At 35.0% G+C, this 18,606-nt stretch overlaps 1 protein-coding gene across 7 annotated transcripts in view; it reads left to right on the top strand.

Moving 5' to 3' along the window:
* Nucleotides 1-18,606, top strand: part of ECT2 (epithelial cell transforming 2) — a 63,149-nt gene that overhangs the window by 24,901 nt on the left and 19,642 nt on the right. For all 7 annotated transcript variants that reach the window (XM_082625991.1, XM_082625990.1, XM_082625992.1 and 4 more), the window contains 6 exons: nucleotides 5,690-5,758; nucleotides 6,904-7,014; nucleotides 7,662-7,758; nucleotides 9,375-9,456; nucleotides 11,970-12,048; nucleotides 12,440-12,559. In XM_082625991.1, coding sequence (XP_082482117.1) covers nucleotides 5,690-5,758; nucleotides 6,904-7,014; nucleotides 7,662-7,758; nucleotides 9,375-9,456; nucleotides 11,970-12,048; nucleotides 12,440-12,559 — 558 coding nt within the window. The remainder of the gene's footprint in view (nucleotides 1-5,689; nucleotides 5,759-6,903; nucleotides 7,015-7,661; nucleotides 7,759-9,374; nucleotides 9,457-11,969; nucleotides 12,049-12,439; nucleotides 12,560-18,606) is intronic.

The raw sequence follows: 18,606 nt of genomic DNA, 5'->3' as shown, positions 1-18,606 counted from the left end.
TCTCTGTATCCATGAGGGTTTTTTTTTTAAAGATTCCACATGTAAGTGAGATCATATAGTATTTGTTTTCTCTGACTTATCTCACGTAGCATAATGCCCTCAAGGTCCATCCATGTTGTCACAGGTGGCAGGATAACCTTCTTTTCATGGCTGAATAATATTTCATTGTATATACCACATTTTCTTTATCCATTAATTCATTTATGGACACTTAGTTTCTTTCCATGTCCTGACTATTACTAATGCAGTATTGCTTCTTGATTATCATGCTGTAGATTTATTCTTTTAATATGTAAATGAATAAACTGTGTAAATGTGGCTTAAGTTTATACAGTTTTTCATATCATCTTACTGGTACGGTATTCCTGAGAAGCACTGGTATCTGTATTTTATAGCATTGCGTAGTGCTTTCAGATATGGACTGTGGAATAAAGTAGATTTTGGTTTGAAGTAAGGTAACTTTAATTGCTTCAGTTTTCTTATCTGTAAAATGGGGATAGTATATCTGAATCATGGGTGGTTGTGAAATTTTTATTCTCAGTTTTTACATTTTTATAAGTCACTAAGCATAGTGCCTAACACTGAGCATTCAATAAATAACAATAGCAAATCATATTACCAATAAACTAAATTCAGAAGGCAAGTAAACTAATGTTTAGATGTTTTGTGAAGGACTAAAATCATTTTTTACCCACTGTGTTTACAACCACTGTCTGGCACTTAGATTTCTATCAGTAAATATTTGCTGAACATGGGTCATGCTACTTTTAAATGTCCAAATCAGGACTGGAACTTAGTGTATTTTGTCATCCTAGATATCATGTGGATACCTTTAGCCTTATTCTTAATTTGCCTCCAACTTTTAGCATGCTAATATTTAGATTAATTTGAGATTTTTTTTTTTTTTTTTTTTTGCGGTACGCGGGCCTCTCACTGTTGTGGCCTCTCCCGTTGCGGAGCACAGCCTCTGGATGCGCAGGCCCAGTGGCCATGGCTCACTCCGCGGCATGTGGGATCTTCCCAGAACGGGGCACGAACCCATGTCCCTTGCATGTCCCTTGCATCAGCAGGCGGACTCTCAACCACTGCCCCACCAGGGAAGCCCTAAGTTGAGAATTCTTGAGATTGTTATGAACACCTCTTTTCCTATGTGTGAATTTTTCCTTTTCAGGGCTAATCACCATTGGTCCTTGATGTGCAAATGCCTGCTTTTGTATGGAACTATGATGAAACAAAAGAGAAAGGAAAGGGTTGGAGGGAAAATGTTTTCTTTCTGTGTTTATGCTTTGTTATTTGTTAATTTAGTGTAAGTCCTAAGATACCTTGTACTTGTTTCAGGAACAGGTGCGTACTGGGAAATCTGCTAATTTGGTGTATTGTGAGCTAAGCAAAAGAGAAACCCATCTTGTAAAAAAAATAGATGGTAACAGGACAGAAGAAATATTAGCGAGGAAGAAGAGAAGGAAGGAGCTTAGCTTTCTTAATCCCATCTGCTTAAAAAACTTCCTCTACTTTTGCAATACGCTTTGGGAGCTATGCTCTATGTCTTAGAACTATAGAGCTCTTCTTTCTTATGGCCAGGAGGTAACTTTGGGAGCATCCGATGGAGAATTGTGTAATGGACAAGGAGGAGACATGTCCCAGGGTCTGTCCGAAACTGAGTCAAGCATATTCCTACAGAAACATTGTAAGAAATGGTGGCACTATGAATAATGCTCTTTGGAGCTCGCCTGCCCACCTGACTCCCCATTTCTGATGGGGAGAACTGTGGTATAGATCAAGTAGAATGACATAGAATCAGGAGTCAGACAAACCTGAGTATGAATACTGGGTCACAACTGTGTGATTTGGGACAAATTAATGTCTCTAAGCCTTAGTTTCTTTACTTAGTCCCTGAGCTAACAGTTGATTAGGGCAGAGATCTTTATTTAATCAACAAGCACGAGGATTTAAAGGTTAACCAGAAACAGTAGACTATTTTTTTGAATCCCCTAGAGATTATTTTGCTTTCTGGTAACAATATTCTTATATAAGTATATGCAGCCATCCTGTAATTTTTACACTTGAAAAATGTACCACTAGATTATATTGGCAGAGCTATAAGGTTTTTTTTTTTTTGCATCACAGTTTTCCAAATATCTCCCTTATTTATATTAAATACATAGGAAAATATAGTTAATAGTAGCTTATTGATCACTACTATAGGGTTAGGGTTAGGGTTTCTTCTAAGTGCTATACAAGTATTAACTAATTTAATCCTTTATGAGATAGGAGTCATTACTGTCCTCATTTTTCATAATAGAAAATTGAGGCACTTTAAGGTTAAGTAATTTGCCTAACAGCACAAAACTAACAGGCTCTAGAACCAGTATTTAAAACTAACTAGTCAGTGCCAGAATTCACTACATTATATTGTTCCAAGATTAGTCTTATTTATAATCTTTTTCTTTTGTTTCTTTCAAGTGCAGTTTTAAACAGTTAAATCTTAGTTCTTGACTCTGTGAGCTGTTAAATTATTCTTGCTTGAGTTCACCTTTTTGCTATTGGAAGTAAATTTTTTCCCTTTTGGCTTTTCTGAATCTGCAGAATATAGGGTAGTGGTTCTTAAATTATTTGGTCTCAGGGTCCCTTTTCATTCCTAAAAATGACTGAGGAACTTATGTTTATATGGTTTTTTTTTTTTTTTTTTTTTTTTGCGGTACGCGGGCCTCTCACTGTTGTGGCCTCTCCCGTTGTGGAGCACAGGCTTTGGACACACAGGCTCAGCGGCCATGGCTCATAGGCCCAGCCGCTCCGCGGCATGTGGGATCTTCCTGGACCGGGGCACGAACCTGCGTCCCCTGCATCGGCAGGCAGACTCTCAACCACTGCGCCACCAGGGAAGCCCTATATGGGTTTTATCTATTGGTATTAACTGTTTTTGAAATTAAAACAAAAATTTAATAGTATTTTTAAAGATGCCTCAGTTTTTTTTTAACAGCTTTACTGAGGTACATTTTACATCTTTAAATTCAACCTTTTTAAAATATATGATTCAGTGATTTTAATAACTTCACCAAGTCATGCAACCGCCACCATAAATGCATTTTAGAGCATTTCACCTTCCCCATTAAGATCCTTCATACCCATTTGTAGTTAAACTCCATTCCTAGCCCCTGGTCCAGGCAACCACTAATCTACTTTATTATGAATTTGCCTTTTCTAGACACTTCATATAAATGTAAATATATAATATGTGGTGTCTTATGTCTGGCTTCTTTCACTTAGCATATTTTTGAATTTCATCTATGATTTAGTATGTTAGTAGTTTGTTCCTTTGTGTGGCCGGATAATAGTCTATTATACGGCCATCCGACATTTCTTTATCCATTCACCAACTGATGGAAATTTAGCTTGTTTTCAGTTTTTGGCTGTTATGAATAATCTTGATATGAACATGATGTGCAAATCTTCGTTTGGACATGCTTTCATTCTCTTCTGTAGATACTTAGGAGTAGTAGAATTGTTAGGTCATATTGGTAGTCTTATATTTAAAATTTTTGAGAAACTGCCAGGTTTTTACATCATTTTATATTCTCACCAGTAATCTATAAGAGTTCAGATTTCTACACATTCTTTCCAATACTTATCCTTTTTCTTTTATAGCCATCCTGGGCTGTGAAGTGATTTTGATTTACATTTCCCTAATGATTAATGATGTTGAGCATCTTTTCATGTGCTTGTTAGCCATTCATATATTACCTTTGTGAAATGTGTGCTTAGATCTGGTGCCTATTTTTTGGTTGGGTTGTTTGTTGTCTTACTGAGTTGTAAGAGTTCTCTGTAAACTATAGATACAAGTCCTTTATCAGCCATGTGTTTTGCAGATATTTCCTCCCAGCCTGTCGTTGCTTGTCATTTCATTTATTTAGTGATGTCTAAAATTTTTAATTTTGATGAAGTTCTATTTATCCATTTTTTAAAATGTAATGTGCTTTTGGTGTCATATCTGAGAAATTTTTTCCTAACCCAAGGTTTTGAACATTTTCTCCTATATTTTCTTATAGAGGTTGTATTGTTTTAGCTCTTACAATTAGGTCTACAACCGATCTTGAGTTCATTTTTGGCTGAGATGAGGGTTTAAGTTCATCGTTTTTTGTGTGGATATCCAATTTTAAAAACGTACATTAATAAATTTAAAGTAATAATGACTCATTATATGATAGCATAAATAACATGTTCTTTTTGAAAAATAACTAATTTCCAAAACAGAAATAGTGAGGAGTGATGTTGATTTATGGTTTTTTTTTCTGTCTGGCTTAATAGAAGACTATTTCTCCTGCCTACTTCTTAATTCATTCTGTTGCAGTATCACACATCATATATATATAGCCTCTAGAAAACTCTGTTGTATCCTTATGAGAGAATTAGAATAAAAAAGTCAAATAATGCCTTAGTATTGTAATAAAAATAGTTTAATCTCATGGATCCCACTAAAAAAGTGTGTTTGGGGGGGGGTCTGCATATAACACTTTGAAAAGCTCTTGTATAAGTTTATGGATTAATTTCTACTTTAAAGTCACTTGTAGGATTTCAGTTAGGGCATATCATTTCTTGGTATCTCATTTTATCATCTGATTTGTGTTTTATTTTATTATCCTAGAAAGCTTTTAAGTGTCTTCTAAATTTTTGCAAATATGTAGTATTTTAGGATGATGATTGAGAAATTTTATAGGCCAGGGATTAGCAAACTATAGTCAGTGGACCAAATCCAGCCAATTTAGGATTTTGGTAAAGTTTTGCTTGTTTTGGTAAGGAAAGTTTTATTGATACACAGCAACACACAATCATTTATGTATTATCTATGGCTCCTTCCACTCTACAAGGACAGAGTTGAGGATGTGTGACAAAAACCATGTGGCCTGCAAGCCTTAAAATACTTACCTTCTTGGCCCTTTAAGTAAAGTTTGCTGACCCCGTTATAGATTACAGTTTCTAGTGGCTGATGTTTCAGCAGCAAGATCAAAAGTAGTTTTCTATAATTAATTAATTCTATAATTAATCACACCATCAGCTTTATAGTTAATAATTAGAAAAGATACTGAACTACCACATCATACTGGGAAGTTAGACTTAGTCTTTTTTTTAAAAATAAATTTATTTATTTTTATTTATTTGTTTTTGCCTGCGTTGGGTCTTTGCTGCCGTGCACGGGCTTTTTCCTAGTTGCAGCAAGTGGGGGCTACTCTTCGTTGCGGTGCGCGGGCTTCTCATTGCGGTGGCTTCTCTTGTTGCGGAGCATGGGCCCTAGGTGCGTGGGCTTCAGTAGTTGTGGTGCGCGGGCTCAGTAGTTGTGGCCCACGGGCTTAGTTGCTCCACGGTATGTGGGATCTTCCCGGACCAGGGCTCGAACCCTTGTCCCCTGTATTGGCAGGTGGATTCTTAACCACTGTGCCACCCAGGGAAGTCCCTAGACTTAAGTCTTATTGACTTGACATTCTTTATATTTTCTTAATTATTCTTCAAAGGATATTTTCCCCGTAGTCAAAAAGTTAATTTCTTGTTGAGGAGAAAGAATGTTATTAATTGTTATACACATCAAATTAAGGTACATTGTAAAGTGCATCTTTCAAATGAATATCTTAAATATAAAAAGATGTTAAAGGGATTGTCAAAATCAATCTCCTTGTCCCGTTTTGTGTTTTTTCAGGATGATCTTGAAGACCTTATTGTTAATTGGGATGAGAGCAAAAGTATTGGTGATATCTTTCTTAAATATGTAAGTATTTTATTTCCTTTTTAAGTTTTCAGATTAAAGTATCATCTCAACAAGGACTGGCAGGGAATGAAAGTTACCTGTTTAAATGTGAGAGCTTTTAAAACACTTTGACATAGTTGTGTTTGTAAAATATATTGGAAGTGTCCTTGTCTTCTGAAACATGCCTTCTATATACAGTCTAACACTTTCTTGATAGCTCAAGGTCATCATTAGGAACACTAATTGTTGTATTGTGCTACAAACATTTTACTGTATATCATGTTATTTGCCTCTTATAAATAGCCACAGATTAATGATTTTTTTGAAATTTTCAGTAATCGAGTTTTAGTCATTTCTTTCCTTAGTTGATAGCAGTTTTTACTGTCTTTGTGTCTGCATAAAAGTTTCTAATGAACTGTTTCTTCTCCAAGATAAGAACAACATAGTTTATCAAATAAAGTATATTAATTTTGGATGAGATGCTGTGAATAGGATTTATAAATTTCTTTCAGTCTCTTTGGATATGATTTATAAGTTTCACTGCCTTGGATTCTTGCCCATTTACTTTTGTTTTCCGAGGTCTCCTAACTAATCTTTACCCTATATCCCTTAGATTTTTTTTTCTGGTTGGTTGAGAATTCCAACTATGCAAATTATTGTCCCATATCTTTTTGATACCTGTTAGTCTCAATTAGTCAAGACATTTTCCTTTTTTTAATTTTCATTTTACCTAAAAATTACCCAGTACAGTTGGTCTTTTAATGGTGGTTTGGATCCTTCAGTAGATAATAGCATGTTCTTGGATTCTGCATAGATCAACTATAATTACTATATTCTGAACTTATAGAAGTTTTAAAACTTTGTCATGTTTATATCAATACTATAAGCTTTAATATACTTATTTTTCTTTTTGAGTCTTTATTTGCTTTTCAGGCTTTAGGCTCTGGGTACCTGTTGATGCATTTTGTTTAGCAGTTAACTCAGTAGTTAGTGAAAAGTTTATAAAATAAATTCCTGTATTTAACTTGAGAAGAAACTTATTTTAAACTTTTATTTTGGGTCCAGTATGTCAGATTTTGACTATTGATTATTCAACTTTAAGTTTCATTGACTAAGGGTAACATCCATTACCAATTAATGTGTTTTTTTTTTTTAATTGTTGCTAGTCAAAAGATTTGGTAAAAACCTACCCTCCCTTTGTGAACTTCTTTGAAATGAGCAAGGAAACAATTATTAAATGTGAAAAACAGAAACCAAGATTTCATGCTTTTCTGAAGGTAATGTGCATTTCTTTCAAATAAAAATCTAAGGAGTTCATTAAAATTATATTTTTAGTAAAAATGTATCCATGTAAGAACACCTGAATGTTATCTGTTAACTTTAGCTTTACCTGAGAGTGGCAGTGATGTTTGGCTTCACAAGTTTTGACATGCTACAAGCAGGATCCAAGAGGCAGCTGAATGAATATGAATGTTGTCTGTGTTCTTTTTTTTTCTAATTTATGCATGTTTTAGTTCTCAAACACCTAAAAATTTTCCAGTGAGTTTTGTTTTGCTTTTAATGATTTTTTTTCTTACCAGTGCCTTACTTTGTTTATCCAAATGGTATCAGCATAATTAATATTTTAAATTTGTTTTTTTTCTTTTGAATGGTGTAGATGTAAGAGAAACTCAAATGAAATGTATAAGAGTGCTTAGAGAACTCACTCTCTGTTTAAGGTGTTAGTCCTTGGCTTGCCAGGAGGCCATTTCAGGCCTTGGGGGATTATTTAGCCACAGTAATCTGCCAGAGAACAACTGCCACCCTACTTCTCCTGTTAGTTCTTATCAGGGCACAAATGATAAAAGTGTAATCTAATAAATGTAATGTCTAATCTTTGCAGAAAACCTTTTAAATAATTATTGAATAAATTAATTCCTTTCAGATAAACCAAGCTAAACCAGAATGTGGGCGGCAAAGCCTTGTTGAACTTCTCATCCGACCAGTACAGAGGTTACCCAGTGTTGCATTACTTTTAAATGGTACTTGTCTGATCTGTTTCCAGACAATTTTGGATGCTTCTATGGAATTGTTTTGTTCTAAAAAATTTGAAAAATTTCTCATTTTCAAAATGCTCTTAGGTTTCAGCTTTAAAGCTTATATCTTTTACATAGGAAATATCTTTATGGATAATCTGAATAATCACTGGTGCTACAAAAATTCACTCTGGCCTAAAATGCTTTATTTGTTGTGATGTCAATTATATTGACTGGTATTGTACTTTTTGTCTCTCTACTAAAAGTCTTCTTATATTTCACGGTGCATCACTAATTTCACAATCAGTTTACATCCACACGAAATTCACCCACAAAATCACAAGATCAGAGATGATTAATACGTCTCAAGTTATTTAGTCTTTTTCTGAATCTTAGTAAAAGTTCTTTATGCTTCATTTTATGCTTTTTTTTTCTTACATTATGCAGAACACTCTTGAAACATACATCCATTTATTCTAAAACTTAAACTATAGATATCAATGAAAGGGATTTTTATAGCAGAGTTAATTTTTATGAATAAATATGAATAAATTATGCCTGCAAGAAAAGAAAGGCATATTTATATGCTTTTATATTACCTGACTAAAGTAGTGAATAGTTATAGGACAGTCAATTTTTATATTTTTTAAATTTAAGTATGAAAATTAAATTACAAATAGGAATAAGTATAATAAAGCATTTTGGTCCCCAAACCTTAACTACAATAGGGTGTGTAGCAGATAAGGAGGCTAAGTTTGTGACTGTTTAATCTATTTTCTTTAAAGTATATTGGTTAAACTATGAGTTTTGGTTGTAACTACAAAAATTGATCATTTTTATTCTCTTTGAGGTTATCTAATGTAGTTTAGAATTACTAACATATAAGATGATTTCCCCAGTCTTTAAAAGCTATCCTGTTTTACAGATTATAAGAAGAATATATGAACACATGAACTTTTAACTTTACAAAGCAGGGTATTTTTTTTATTTATCTTCATTATTGTTTCATTAAGTATTTATAGGAATCCCATCAAATGTTGTCATGACTAAAATGAACTTGATTTCTAAGCCTTTCTTCTATCATTACACTTAAAAGATTAGGTGGGCCTGGTATTAGGGAACAAACAGTTAGATGGAACATTATAAGCAACTTGGATAAGAAGAGTCAAAGTGTAAGCATCTCATGAACCTACAAACTAAACAAAACCATCTCTTGAGGACACCAACTGCTCTCTGTGATGGAACCATGGACCCCGCTATGAAATATAGCATATATAACGATTTCTTAGCTAATTGAGAATCATGTGTTTTCCTTCAGCACTATGGAGAGAGTTTGAAGAATCTAGGAGTCCTCAAGCTTTACTAGAAGGGAATTGAAATAGTGTAAGAAAATCTGTTACATATTCTGGAAATTTAGTCAGTGAAAAAACATGGAAACTTTATTACATTTAAGAAGAGAGCTCTTAAAAGGGAACATTACATAAAACATTTTTTAAAGTAAAAGATATTATTTTTAAAAAATTAATCAACCTGTATCTATCAAAGTGGACAGCGTTTTTAAGTCATAGTTGGAAAACCACTGAATTTTTTTTAATCACAGAGAAAACATTTTATCATTACAGATCTTAAGAAGCATACAGCTGAAGAAAATCCTGACAAAAGCACTCTAGAAAAAGCTATTGGATCACTAAAGGAAGTAATGACGTAAGTACATTATTTCAATTTTTTATTGCTCCTTAGATTTAGAATGGAATTGGTAGAACAATTAGAATCATAAATGGTGAGGAAAATATCAATAGCAAAATTCTGTAATAGTATCTAAATTATTTTATAGTAGCGTAGTCACACATTAAAATGTTAGAAGTATTATTAAGCATACAATAATTAATTAAAAACATTTCTGAAGGTCTTGAACTATTATGCAGAGAGTAACAATGGTTTAGAAATTTGAAAATGTTATAAATACACTAGTAGACATTTTCTTCATATACCTCCAGTCTTAGCTTGTTTTTGTCTTCATATTCTTAAAAACTACCCAAATGGAAATTGGGAATTTGACCATGATGAAAAGAAGAAGTTTATAATACTTTTTTCACATTAGCTTTGACTTTTTGTTTCTTACTTTGAATTCTGTGGAATTAAATTGATACGGTTTGTTGGAGATGTATTAGAAGTATAAACTCAAAGAAATTTACTAGGGAACTTGATTGTTAAACTTAAGCTGTTTACTGTAGGTTTAACTTGGAGACATAGCACTGATCAGAAATGATATTTTCCTGACTAATACTATCAGAATTGAAAACTCTGTTGCTGTTAATTGTTTTGCTTCATGAAGGGCCAGGGCATTTCACTTCTTTGAGCTTTACATATAAGCATATTCAATAGATTTAAATGATTTCTGAGATTCCATGAGGTGCTTCTTCTATGTGAAATAGCATTTCTTAAAAATACTTGCAAAGGAGCTCCTAGAGAGAAACATTACTATCTCTAGTGAAAGGATCCAGCAGTAGTATAATGCTCAAATTAATGAATACCAGCTTCTGTTGCTGCTGAAAGCATTATGCATATTTTGGCTTTTGCTTATGTTTATATATTATACGTTAATCAGCCAGCCTTCATGCTTTTGCTTTGTTATTTTGGGATCAGGATAATAGCGTTTTTCAACACTTTGTGGTTTAACGTACTCACACATTATTTACCATGATCCTTTCTACAAACTACGAATTAAGCAGTGAGTGTTAACGTATTTTCATAAAAGAAAAAAGCTTTTAGTTTTGTTGATTTTTTTCTATTATTTTTATATTCTCTATTGCATTCATTTTCCCTCTGATCTTTATGATTTCCTTTTTTCCTGCTTGCTTTAGATTTAGCTTGCTCTTTTTTCCTCCCCAGTGTCTTACAGTAGAAGGTTAGGATACTGATTTTTTTAATTGTACACTTTTTTTTTTCACTTCTTTAAATTTATTTATTTATTTATTATTGGCTGCACTGGGTCTTCGTTGTTGTCTTCGTTGCTGTGCGGTGCACGGGCTTTCTCTAGTTGCAGTGAGCGTGGGCTACTCTTCATTGCGGTGCACAGGCTTCTCATTGTGGTGGCTTCTCCTGTTGTGGAGCACAGGCTCTAGACGTGCAGGCTTCAGCAGTCGCAGCACGTGGGCTCTAGAGCACAGGCTCAGAAGTTGTGGCGCACAGGCTTAGTTGCTCCACGGCATGTGGGATCTTCCTGGACCAGGGCTCAAACCCGTGTCCCCTGCATTGGCAGGCAGATTCTCAACCACTGCGCCACCAGGGAAGCCCCTAATTGTACACTTTTATAGCTATAAATTTCCCTTTAAGCATTGCTTTAGTCATATTCCATAAATTTTGTGTTTTTGTTTTTGTTTATCTGAAAGTATTTTCTAATTTCCCTTGTGATTACTTTTTGACCCATTGGTTGTGTAGGAGTGTTTTGTCTAATTCCCACATGTTTGTGAATTTTCAAAGTTTCCTTTGTTATCAATTTCTGATTTTACTTCATTGTTTATGGAAAATATACTTTGTATTATTTCAGTCCTTTCAAACTTTTTGAGGCCTATTTTATGGCTTAACCTGGAGGACGTTCCATGTACACTTGAGGAGAATGTACTGTGCTCTTTTTCATCATTTTACTTTCAGTCTATTTATGTCTTTGTATGTAAAGTGTATCTTTTGTATACAGGATATAATTGGCCTTGCATTGTTTCCTGAATCACAGGAATTGACTTCCAGTGACTTGAGAACCCTGTTTCTTTATACTTTAATGGTTTTTACTTTTTTAGTTGTTTCAGGCAGAGTATATGTTTTTCCTCCTTATTCCATCTTGTCCACTAGTCTTAATTTTTATTTCAGTGAAATGATTAGCATATGACTTAGGAATGATTTGCATAAAACCTTACCTGAACTTACAGTTAGATTATGATAACCTGAAGTTTATACCAGTGTAACGAATTTTAGGAGGTGTGTAGTGAGTATAGTTTAAAAAAAAGACAATATAGTAAGGACTAAAGCAAAATATACTTCTCTGAAGGGTTGTATGAAAATTTTTTTAATGTAGTGGGATACTTTTAGGGAATATTTTAATTGATACAGGTATCAAAATTAAGATAGACTCACATGGAAGGATTTTTGTTTGTGACACGAGATGTATGTATATACAGTTTTTATAGTCTGTTCTAAAAGTAACCTTATTCATTTTTCAGCCATATTAATGAGGATAAGAGAAAGACAGAAGCTCAAAAGCAAATTTTCGATGTTGTTTATGAAGTAGATGGATGTCCAGTAGGTATTCATTTTTGATGATTGTCAACTTACTTTCTCTTTCTTGTTAATAGTTGACCCTTGAACAACTGGGAGTTAAGGGCACCAGCCCCACCAGTGCAGTAGGAAATCTGCATATAACTTTATAGTTGGCCCTTTGTTTCTGTGGTTCTGTATTCATGGATTCAACCAACCATGGATCGTGTAGTACTGTAGTACTTATTTATTGAAAAAAAAAACTGTGTATAAGTGGACCAACACAGTTCAAACCTGTGTTGTTAAAGGCTCACCTGTATTTAGATTCTGCAGTTATAATATAAACAGAATCTCAACACAACTTTCTTTTAAATTATAACTTTAAAAAATTATTTGATATAAAGTAATCTTTTATTAATGTTTTCAATCTATTTAGGCTAATCTTTTATCTTCTCACCGAAGCTTAGTTCAGCGAGTTGAAACAGTTTCTCTAGGTGAGCACCCCTGTGACAGAGGAGAACAAGTAACCCTCTTCCTCTTCAATGACTGCCTAGAGGTAAAGTTCTCCTTAATACAGTATAATAACACTGCTGTTTTGTGTGACTTCACCGAATGTTTAAAACCAAACTTTGATTTAATTACAGTAACTTTAAATTAATTTAATTAAATGATTAAAGTAAATAAGCTTAAAGTAAAGTGAACTTAATCACATTTTTTTGGATGAGACTGGTTGTTGACTTAATACTATTAATTGAATGCTTTTAGGAGAAGACCTAATATTAAGAAATGTGATGATTTTTCATGACTTCAGATTCAAGTCACAATGAAAATTTAGTTTATTTCCATGCAAATAAATGCTTAGGTGAAGAATTTTAGGAACTTGTATCTATGTATATTTCTTCAAGATTTACAAAATAATTATGAGTTCTTTTTGAAATTTAAGTAGATTTTTCCAGCAAAGAAATCAGTATTTTGTTGAAGAAGGAGATAACTTGATTATTTAATACAATGAATTTATAATCCCCTGATTTCTTCCTTAAGTCTGCAGGTTTTAGAGTGAGTTAATGGTCAGTTTATCAGATGTGGTGCTATGATTCTAATTCTAAAATTCTTATCTATCCAGGTTAAAATTTTCCCCCATATTACTCCTACAGGCAGATTGAATTATATTTATGTGCTTTTTCAACCCCTTTCTTTCATTCTTTTATTCGTGTATTTTTAATCAACTCAACAGTCTAATTGGGGGATATAAAGGAATGTATTTTCCTTCCTCTCAGAAGATAGAACACATTCTATCTTCTAATGATAAAGTCATTAACCAGGAGACTCATTTGACATTTGTGTTACTGGGTAACTTTTTCTTCCATTCATTGAAGTGATTTGATGAGTTGCCTTTATCTTTAAAATTTATACTTCTTCCTTTTATTCCTTTCTACTTCACTTCTTATCTAGTGCTACCCTCTTGTATCATGCACATTAGTTTTTTTTTAACATTTTTATTGGAGTATAATTGATTTACAATGGTGTGTTAGTTTCTGCTTTATAACAAAATGAGTCAGCTATACATATACATATATCCCGATATCTCCTCCCGCTTGCGTCTCCCTCCCACCATCCCTATCCCACCCCACTAGATGGTCACAAAGCACCAAGCTGATCTCCCTATGCTATGTGGCTTCTTCCCACTAGCTATCTGTTCTACATTTGGTAGTGTATATACGTCCATGTCAGTCTCTCACTTCGTCCCAGCTTACCCTTCCCCCTCCCCGTGTCCTCAGGTCCATTCTCTACGTCTGCCTCTTTATTCCTGTACTGCCCCTAAGTTCTTCAGAACCTTTTTTTTTTTTTGTATTCCATATATATGTGTTACCATATGGTATTTGTTTTTCTCTTTCTGACTTAACTTCACTCTGTATGACAGACTCTAGGTCCATCCACCTCACTACAAATAACTCAGTTTTGTTTCTTCCTATGGCTGAGTGATATTCCATTGTATATATGTGCCACATCTTTATCCATTCATCTGTTGTTGGACAGACACTTAGGTTGCTTCCACGTCCTGGCTATTATAAATAGAGCTGAAATGAACATTGTGGTACATGACTCTTTGTTTTTGGGGGATTTTTGGGTTTTTTTTTAATTTTTCAATTTTATTTTATTTATTTTTTTATACAGCAGGTTCTTATTAGTTATCCATTTTATACATATTAGTGTGTATATGTCAATCCCAATCTCCCAATTCATCACACCACCACTCTCCCCCTTGGTGTCCATAATGTTTGTTCTCTACATTTGTGTCTTTATTTCTGCCCTGCAAACTGGTTCATCTGTACCATTTTTCTAGGCTCCACATATATGCATTAATATACAATATTTTTCTCTTTCTGACTTACTTCACTCTGTATGACAGTCTCTAGATCCATCCACTTCTCTACAAATGACCCAATTTTGTTCCTTTTTATGACTGAGTAATATTCCATTGTATATATGTACCACATCTTCTTCATCCATTCACCTGTCAATGCACATTTGTGTGTATTGAAGAATCCTTGCATTCCTGGGATAAACCCCACTTGATCATGGTGTATGATCCTTTTAATGTGCTGTTGGATTCTGTTTGCTAGTATTTTGTTGAGGATTTTTGCATCTGTGTTCATCAGTGATATTGGCCTGTAGTTTTCTTTCTTTGTGACATCTTTGTCTCGTTTTGGTATCAAGGTGATGGTGGCCTCGTAGAATGAGTTTGGGAGTATTCCTCCCTCTGCTATATTTTGGAAGAGTTTGAGAAGGATAGGTGTTCGCTCTTCTCTAAATGTTTGATAGAATTCACCTGTGAAGCCATCTGATCCTGGGCTTTTGTTTGTTGGAATATTTTTAATCATAGTTTCAAATGCAGTGCTTGTGATTGGTCTGTTCATATTTTCTGTTTCTTCCTGATTCAGTCTCGGAAGTGCACAACCTTCCATTTCTAAGAATTTGTCCATTTCTTCCAGGTTGTCCATTTTATTGGAATATGGTTGCTTGCAGTAATCTCTCATAATCCTTTGTGTTTTCTGCATTGTCAGTTGTTACTTTTCCTATTTCATTTCTAATTCTATTGATTTGAGTCTTCTCCCTTTTTTTTCTTGATGAGTCTGGCTAATGGTTTATCAATTTGGTTTATTTTCTCAAAGAACCAGCTTTTAGTTTTATTGATCTTTGCTTTGTTTCCTTCATTTATTTTTCATTTATTTCTGATCTGATCTTTATGATTTCTTTCCCTCTGCTAACTTTTGTTCTTCTTTCTCTAATTGCTTTAAGTGTAAGGTTAGGTTGTTTATTTGAGATGTTTCTTGAGATAGGATTGTATTGCTATAAAGTTCCCTCTTAGAACTGCTTCTGCTGCATCCCATGGGTTTTGGGTTGTCGTGTCTCCATTGTCATTTGTTTCTAGGTATTTTTTCATTTCCTCTTTGATTTCTTCAGTGATCTCTTGGTTCTTTACTAGTGTACTGTTTAGCCTCCATGTGTTTGTATTTTTTACAGATTTTTTTCCTGTAATTGATATCTAGTCTGATACAGTTGTGGATGGAAAAGATACTTGATACGATTTCCATTTTCTTAAATTTACCAAGGCTTGATTTGTGACCCAAGATTTGATCTCTCCTGGGGAATGTTCTATAAGCACTTGAGAAGAAAGTGTATTCTGTTGTTTTGGATGGATGTCCTATAAATATCAATTAAGTCCATCTTATTTAATGTGTCATTTAAAGCTTGTGTTTCCTTATTTATTTTCATTTTGGATGATCTGTCCATTGGTGAAAGTGGTGTGTTAAAGTCCCCTACTATGAATTTGTTACTGTCGACTTCTCCTTTTATGGCTGTTAGCACTTGCCTTATGTGCCCCTATGTTGGATGCACAAATATTTACATTTGTTATATCTTCTTGGATTGATCCCTTGATCATTATGTAGTGTCCATCTTTGTCTCTTGTAATAGTCTTTGTTTTAAAGTCTATTTTGTCTGATATGAGAATTGCTACTCCCGCTTTCTTTTGATTTCCATTTGCATGGAATATCTTTTTCCATCCCCTCACTTTCAGTCTGTATTTGTCCCTAGGTCTGGAGTGGGTCTCTTGTAGACAGCATATGTACGGGTCTTGTTTTTGTATCCATTCACCCAGTTTGTGTCTTTTGGCTGGAACGCTTAATCCATTTACATTTAAGGTCGTTATCGATATGTATGTTCCTATTACCATTTTCTTAATTGTTTTGGGTTTGTTATTGTAGGTCTTTTCCTTCTTTTGTTTTTCCTGCCTAGAGAAGTTCCTTTAGCATTTGTTGTAAAGCTGGTTTGGTGGTGCTGAACTCTCTCAGCTTTTGCTTGTCTGTAAAGGTTTTAATTTCTCCATCAATCTGAATGAGTTCCTTGCTGGGTAGAGTAATCTTGGTTGCAGGTTTTTCTCCTTCATCACTTTAAATATGTCCTGCCACTCCCTTCTGGCTTGCAGAGTTTCTGCTGAAAGATCAGCTGTTAACCTGATGGGGATTCCCTTGTGTGTTATTTGTTGTTTTTCCCTTGCTGCTTTTAATATTTTTTCTTTGTATTTAATTTTTAGTAGTTTGATTAATTTGTGTCGTGGCGTGTTTCTTCTTGGATTTATCCTGTGTAGGACTCTCTTTGCTTCCTGGATTTGATTGACTATTTCCTTTCCCATATTAAGGACGTTTTCAACTATAATCTCTTCAAATATTTTCTGTCGCTTTCTTTTTCTCTTCATCTTCTGAGACCCCTATAATTCGAATGTTGGTGTGTTTAATGTTGTCCCAGAGGTCTCTGAGACTATCCTCAGTTCTTTTCATTCTTTTTTTCTTTATTCTGCTCTGTGGTAGTTATTTCCACTATGTTATCTTCCAGGTCACTTATCCGTTCTTTCTCAGTTATTCTGCTATTGATTCCTTCTAGAGAATTTTTAATTTCATTTATCGTGCTGTTCATCATTGTTTGTTTGCTCTTTAGTTCTTCTAGTTCCGTGTTAAACACTTCTTGTATTTCCTCCATTCTATTTCCAAGATTTTGGATCATTTTTACTATCATTACTCTGAATTCTTTTTCAGGTACACTGCCTATTTCCTCTTCATTTGTTTGGTCTCTTGGGTTTTTACCTTGCTCCTTTATCTGCTGTGTGTTTCTCTGTCTTCTCATTTTTCTTAACTTACTGTGTTTGGGGTTTCCTTTTTGCAGGCTGCAGGTTCGTAGTTCCCATTGTTTTTGGTGTCTGCCCCCAGTGGCTAAGGTTGGTTCAGTGGGTTGTGTAGGCTTCCTGGTGGAGGGGACTGGTGCCTGTGTTCTGGTGGATGAGGCTGGATCTTGTCTTTCTGGTGGACATGACTGCATCCAGTGGTGTGTTTTGTGGTGTCTGTGACCTTATTATGATTTTCAGCAGCCTCTCTGCTCATGGGTAAGGTTGTGTTCCTGTCTTGTTGGTTGTTTGGCATAGGGTGTCCAGCCCTGTAGCTTGCTGGTCGTTGAGTGGAGCTGGGTCTTAGTGTTGAGATGGAGATCTCTGGGAGAGCTTTCGCCGTTTGATGTTACGTGGAGTCAGCAGTTCTCTGGTAGACCAGCGTCCTGAACTTGGCTCTCCCACTTCAGAGGCACAGGCCTGACACCCAGCTGGAGCACCAAGACCCTATTAGCCTCATGGCTCAGAAGAAAAGGGAGAAAAAAAGACATAAAGAAAGAAAGAAAAATAAAATTAAGTTATTAAAATAAAAAATAAAAACCTTATTAAAAATTAAAAGAATAAGAAGTAATTAAAATAAGAAAAGAAAGAAAGAAGAGAGCAACCAAAGCAAAAAACAAACCCACCAATGATAACAAACCCCCAAAACTATACTAAAAAAAAAAAGCAGACAGACAGAGCCTTAGGACCAATGGTAAAAGCAACGCTGTACAGACAGAATCACACAAAGAAGCACACACATACACATTCACAAAAAGAGGAAAAGGGGGGAAATATCTATATATTAAAAAAAAAATAGGAAGAGAGCAACCAAAGCAATAAACAAATCTACCAATGATAATAAACTCTAAATACTAAACTAAGATAAACATAAGACCAGACACAAATGAGATGCAGAAAGCAAACCCCAAGTCTACAGTTGCTCCCGAAGTCCACCTCCTCAATTTGGGATGATTCGTTGTCTATTCAGGTATTCCACAGATGCAGGGTACATCAAGTTGACTGTGGAGATTTCATCCGCTGCTCCTGAAGCTGCTGGGAGAGATTTCCTTTCTCTTCTTTGTTCCCACAGCTCCCGGGGTTCAGCTTTGGATTTGGCCCCAACTCTGCATGTAGGTCGCCTGAGCGCATCTGTTCCCACCCAGACAGGATGGGGTTAAAGGAGAAGCTGATTAGGGGGCTCTGGCTCACTCAGGCAGGGGGGAGGGAGGGGTACGGAATGTGGGGCGAGCCTGCGACGGCAGAGGCCCACATGACGTTGCAACAGCCTGAGGTGCGCCATGTGTTCTCTCGGGGAAGTTGTCCCTGGATCACGGGACCCTGGCAGTGGCAGGCTGCACAGGCTCCCGGGAGGGGAGGTGTGAGTCGTGTCCTGTACTTGC

This window comes from Mesoplodon mirus, assembly GCF_964341445.2.
Source record: "Mesoplodon mirus genome assembly, chromosome: 6".
Taxonomy (NCBI): Eukaryota; Metazoa; Chordata; class Mammalia; order Artiodactyla; family Ziphiidae; genus Mesoplodon; species Mesoplodon mirus.
The sequence above is the reverse complement of the archived record's forward strand: the minus strand, read 5'-3'. Positions and strand labels throughout refer to the sequence as shown.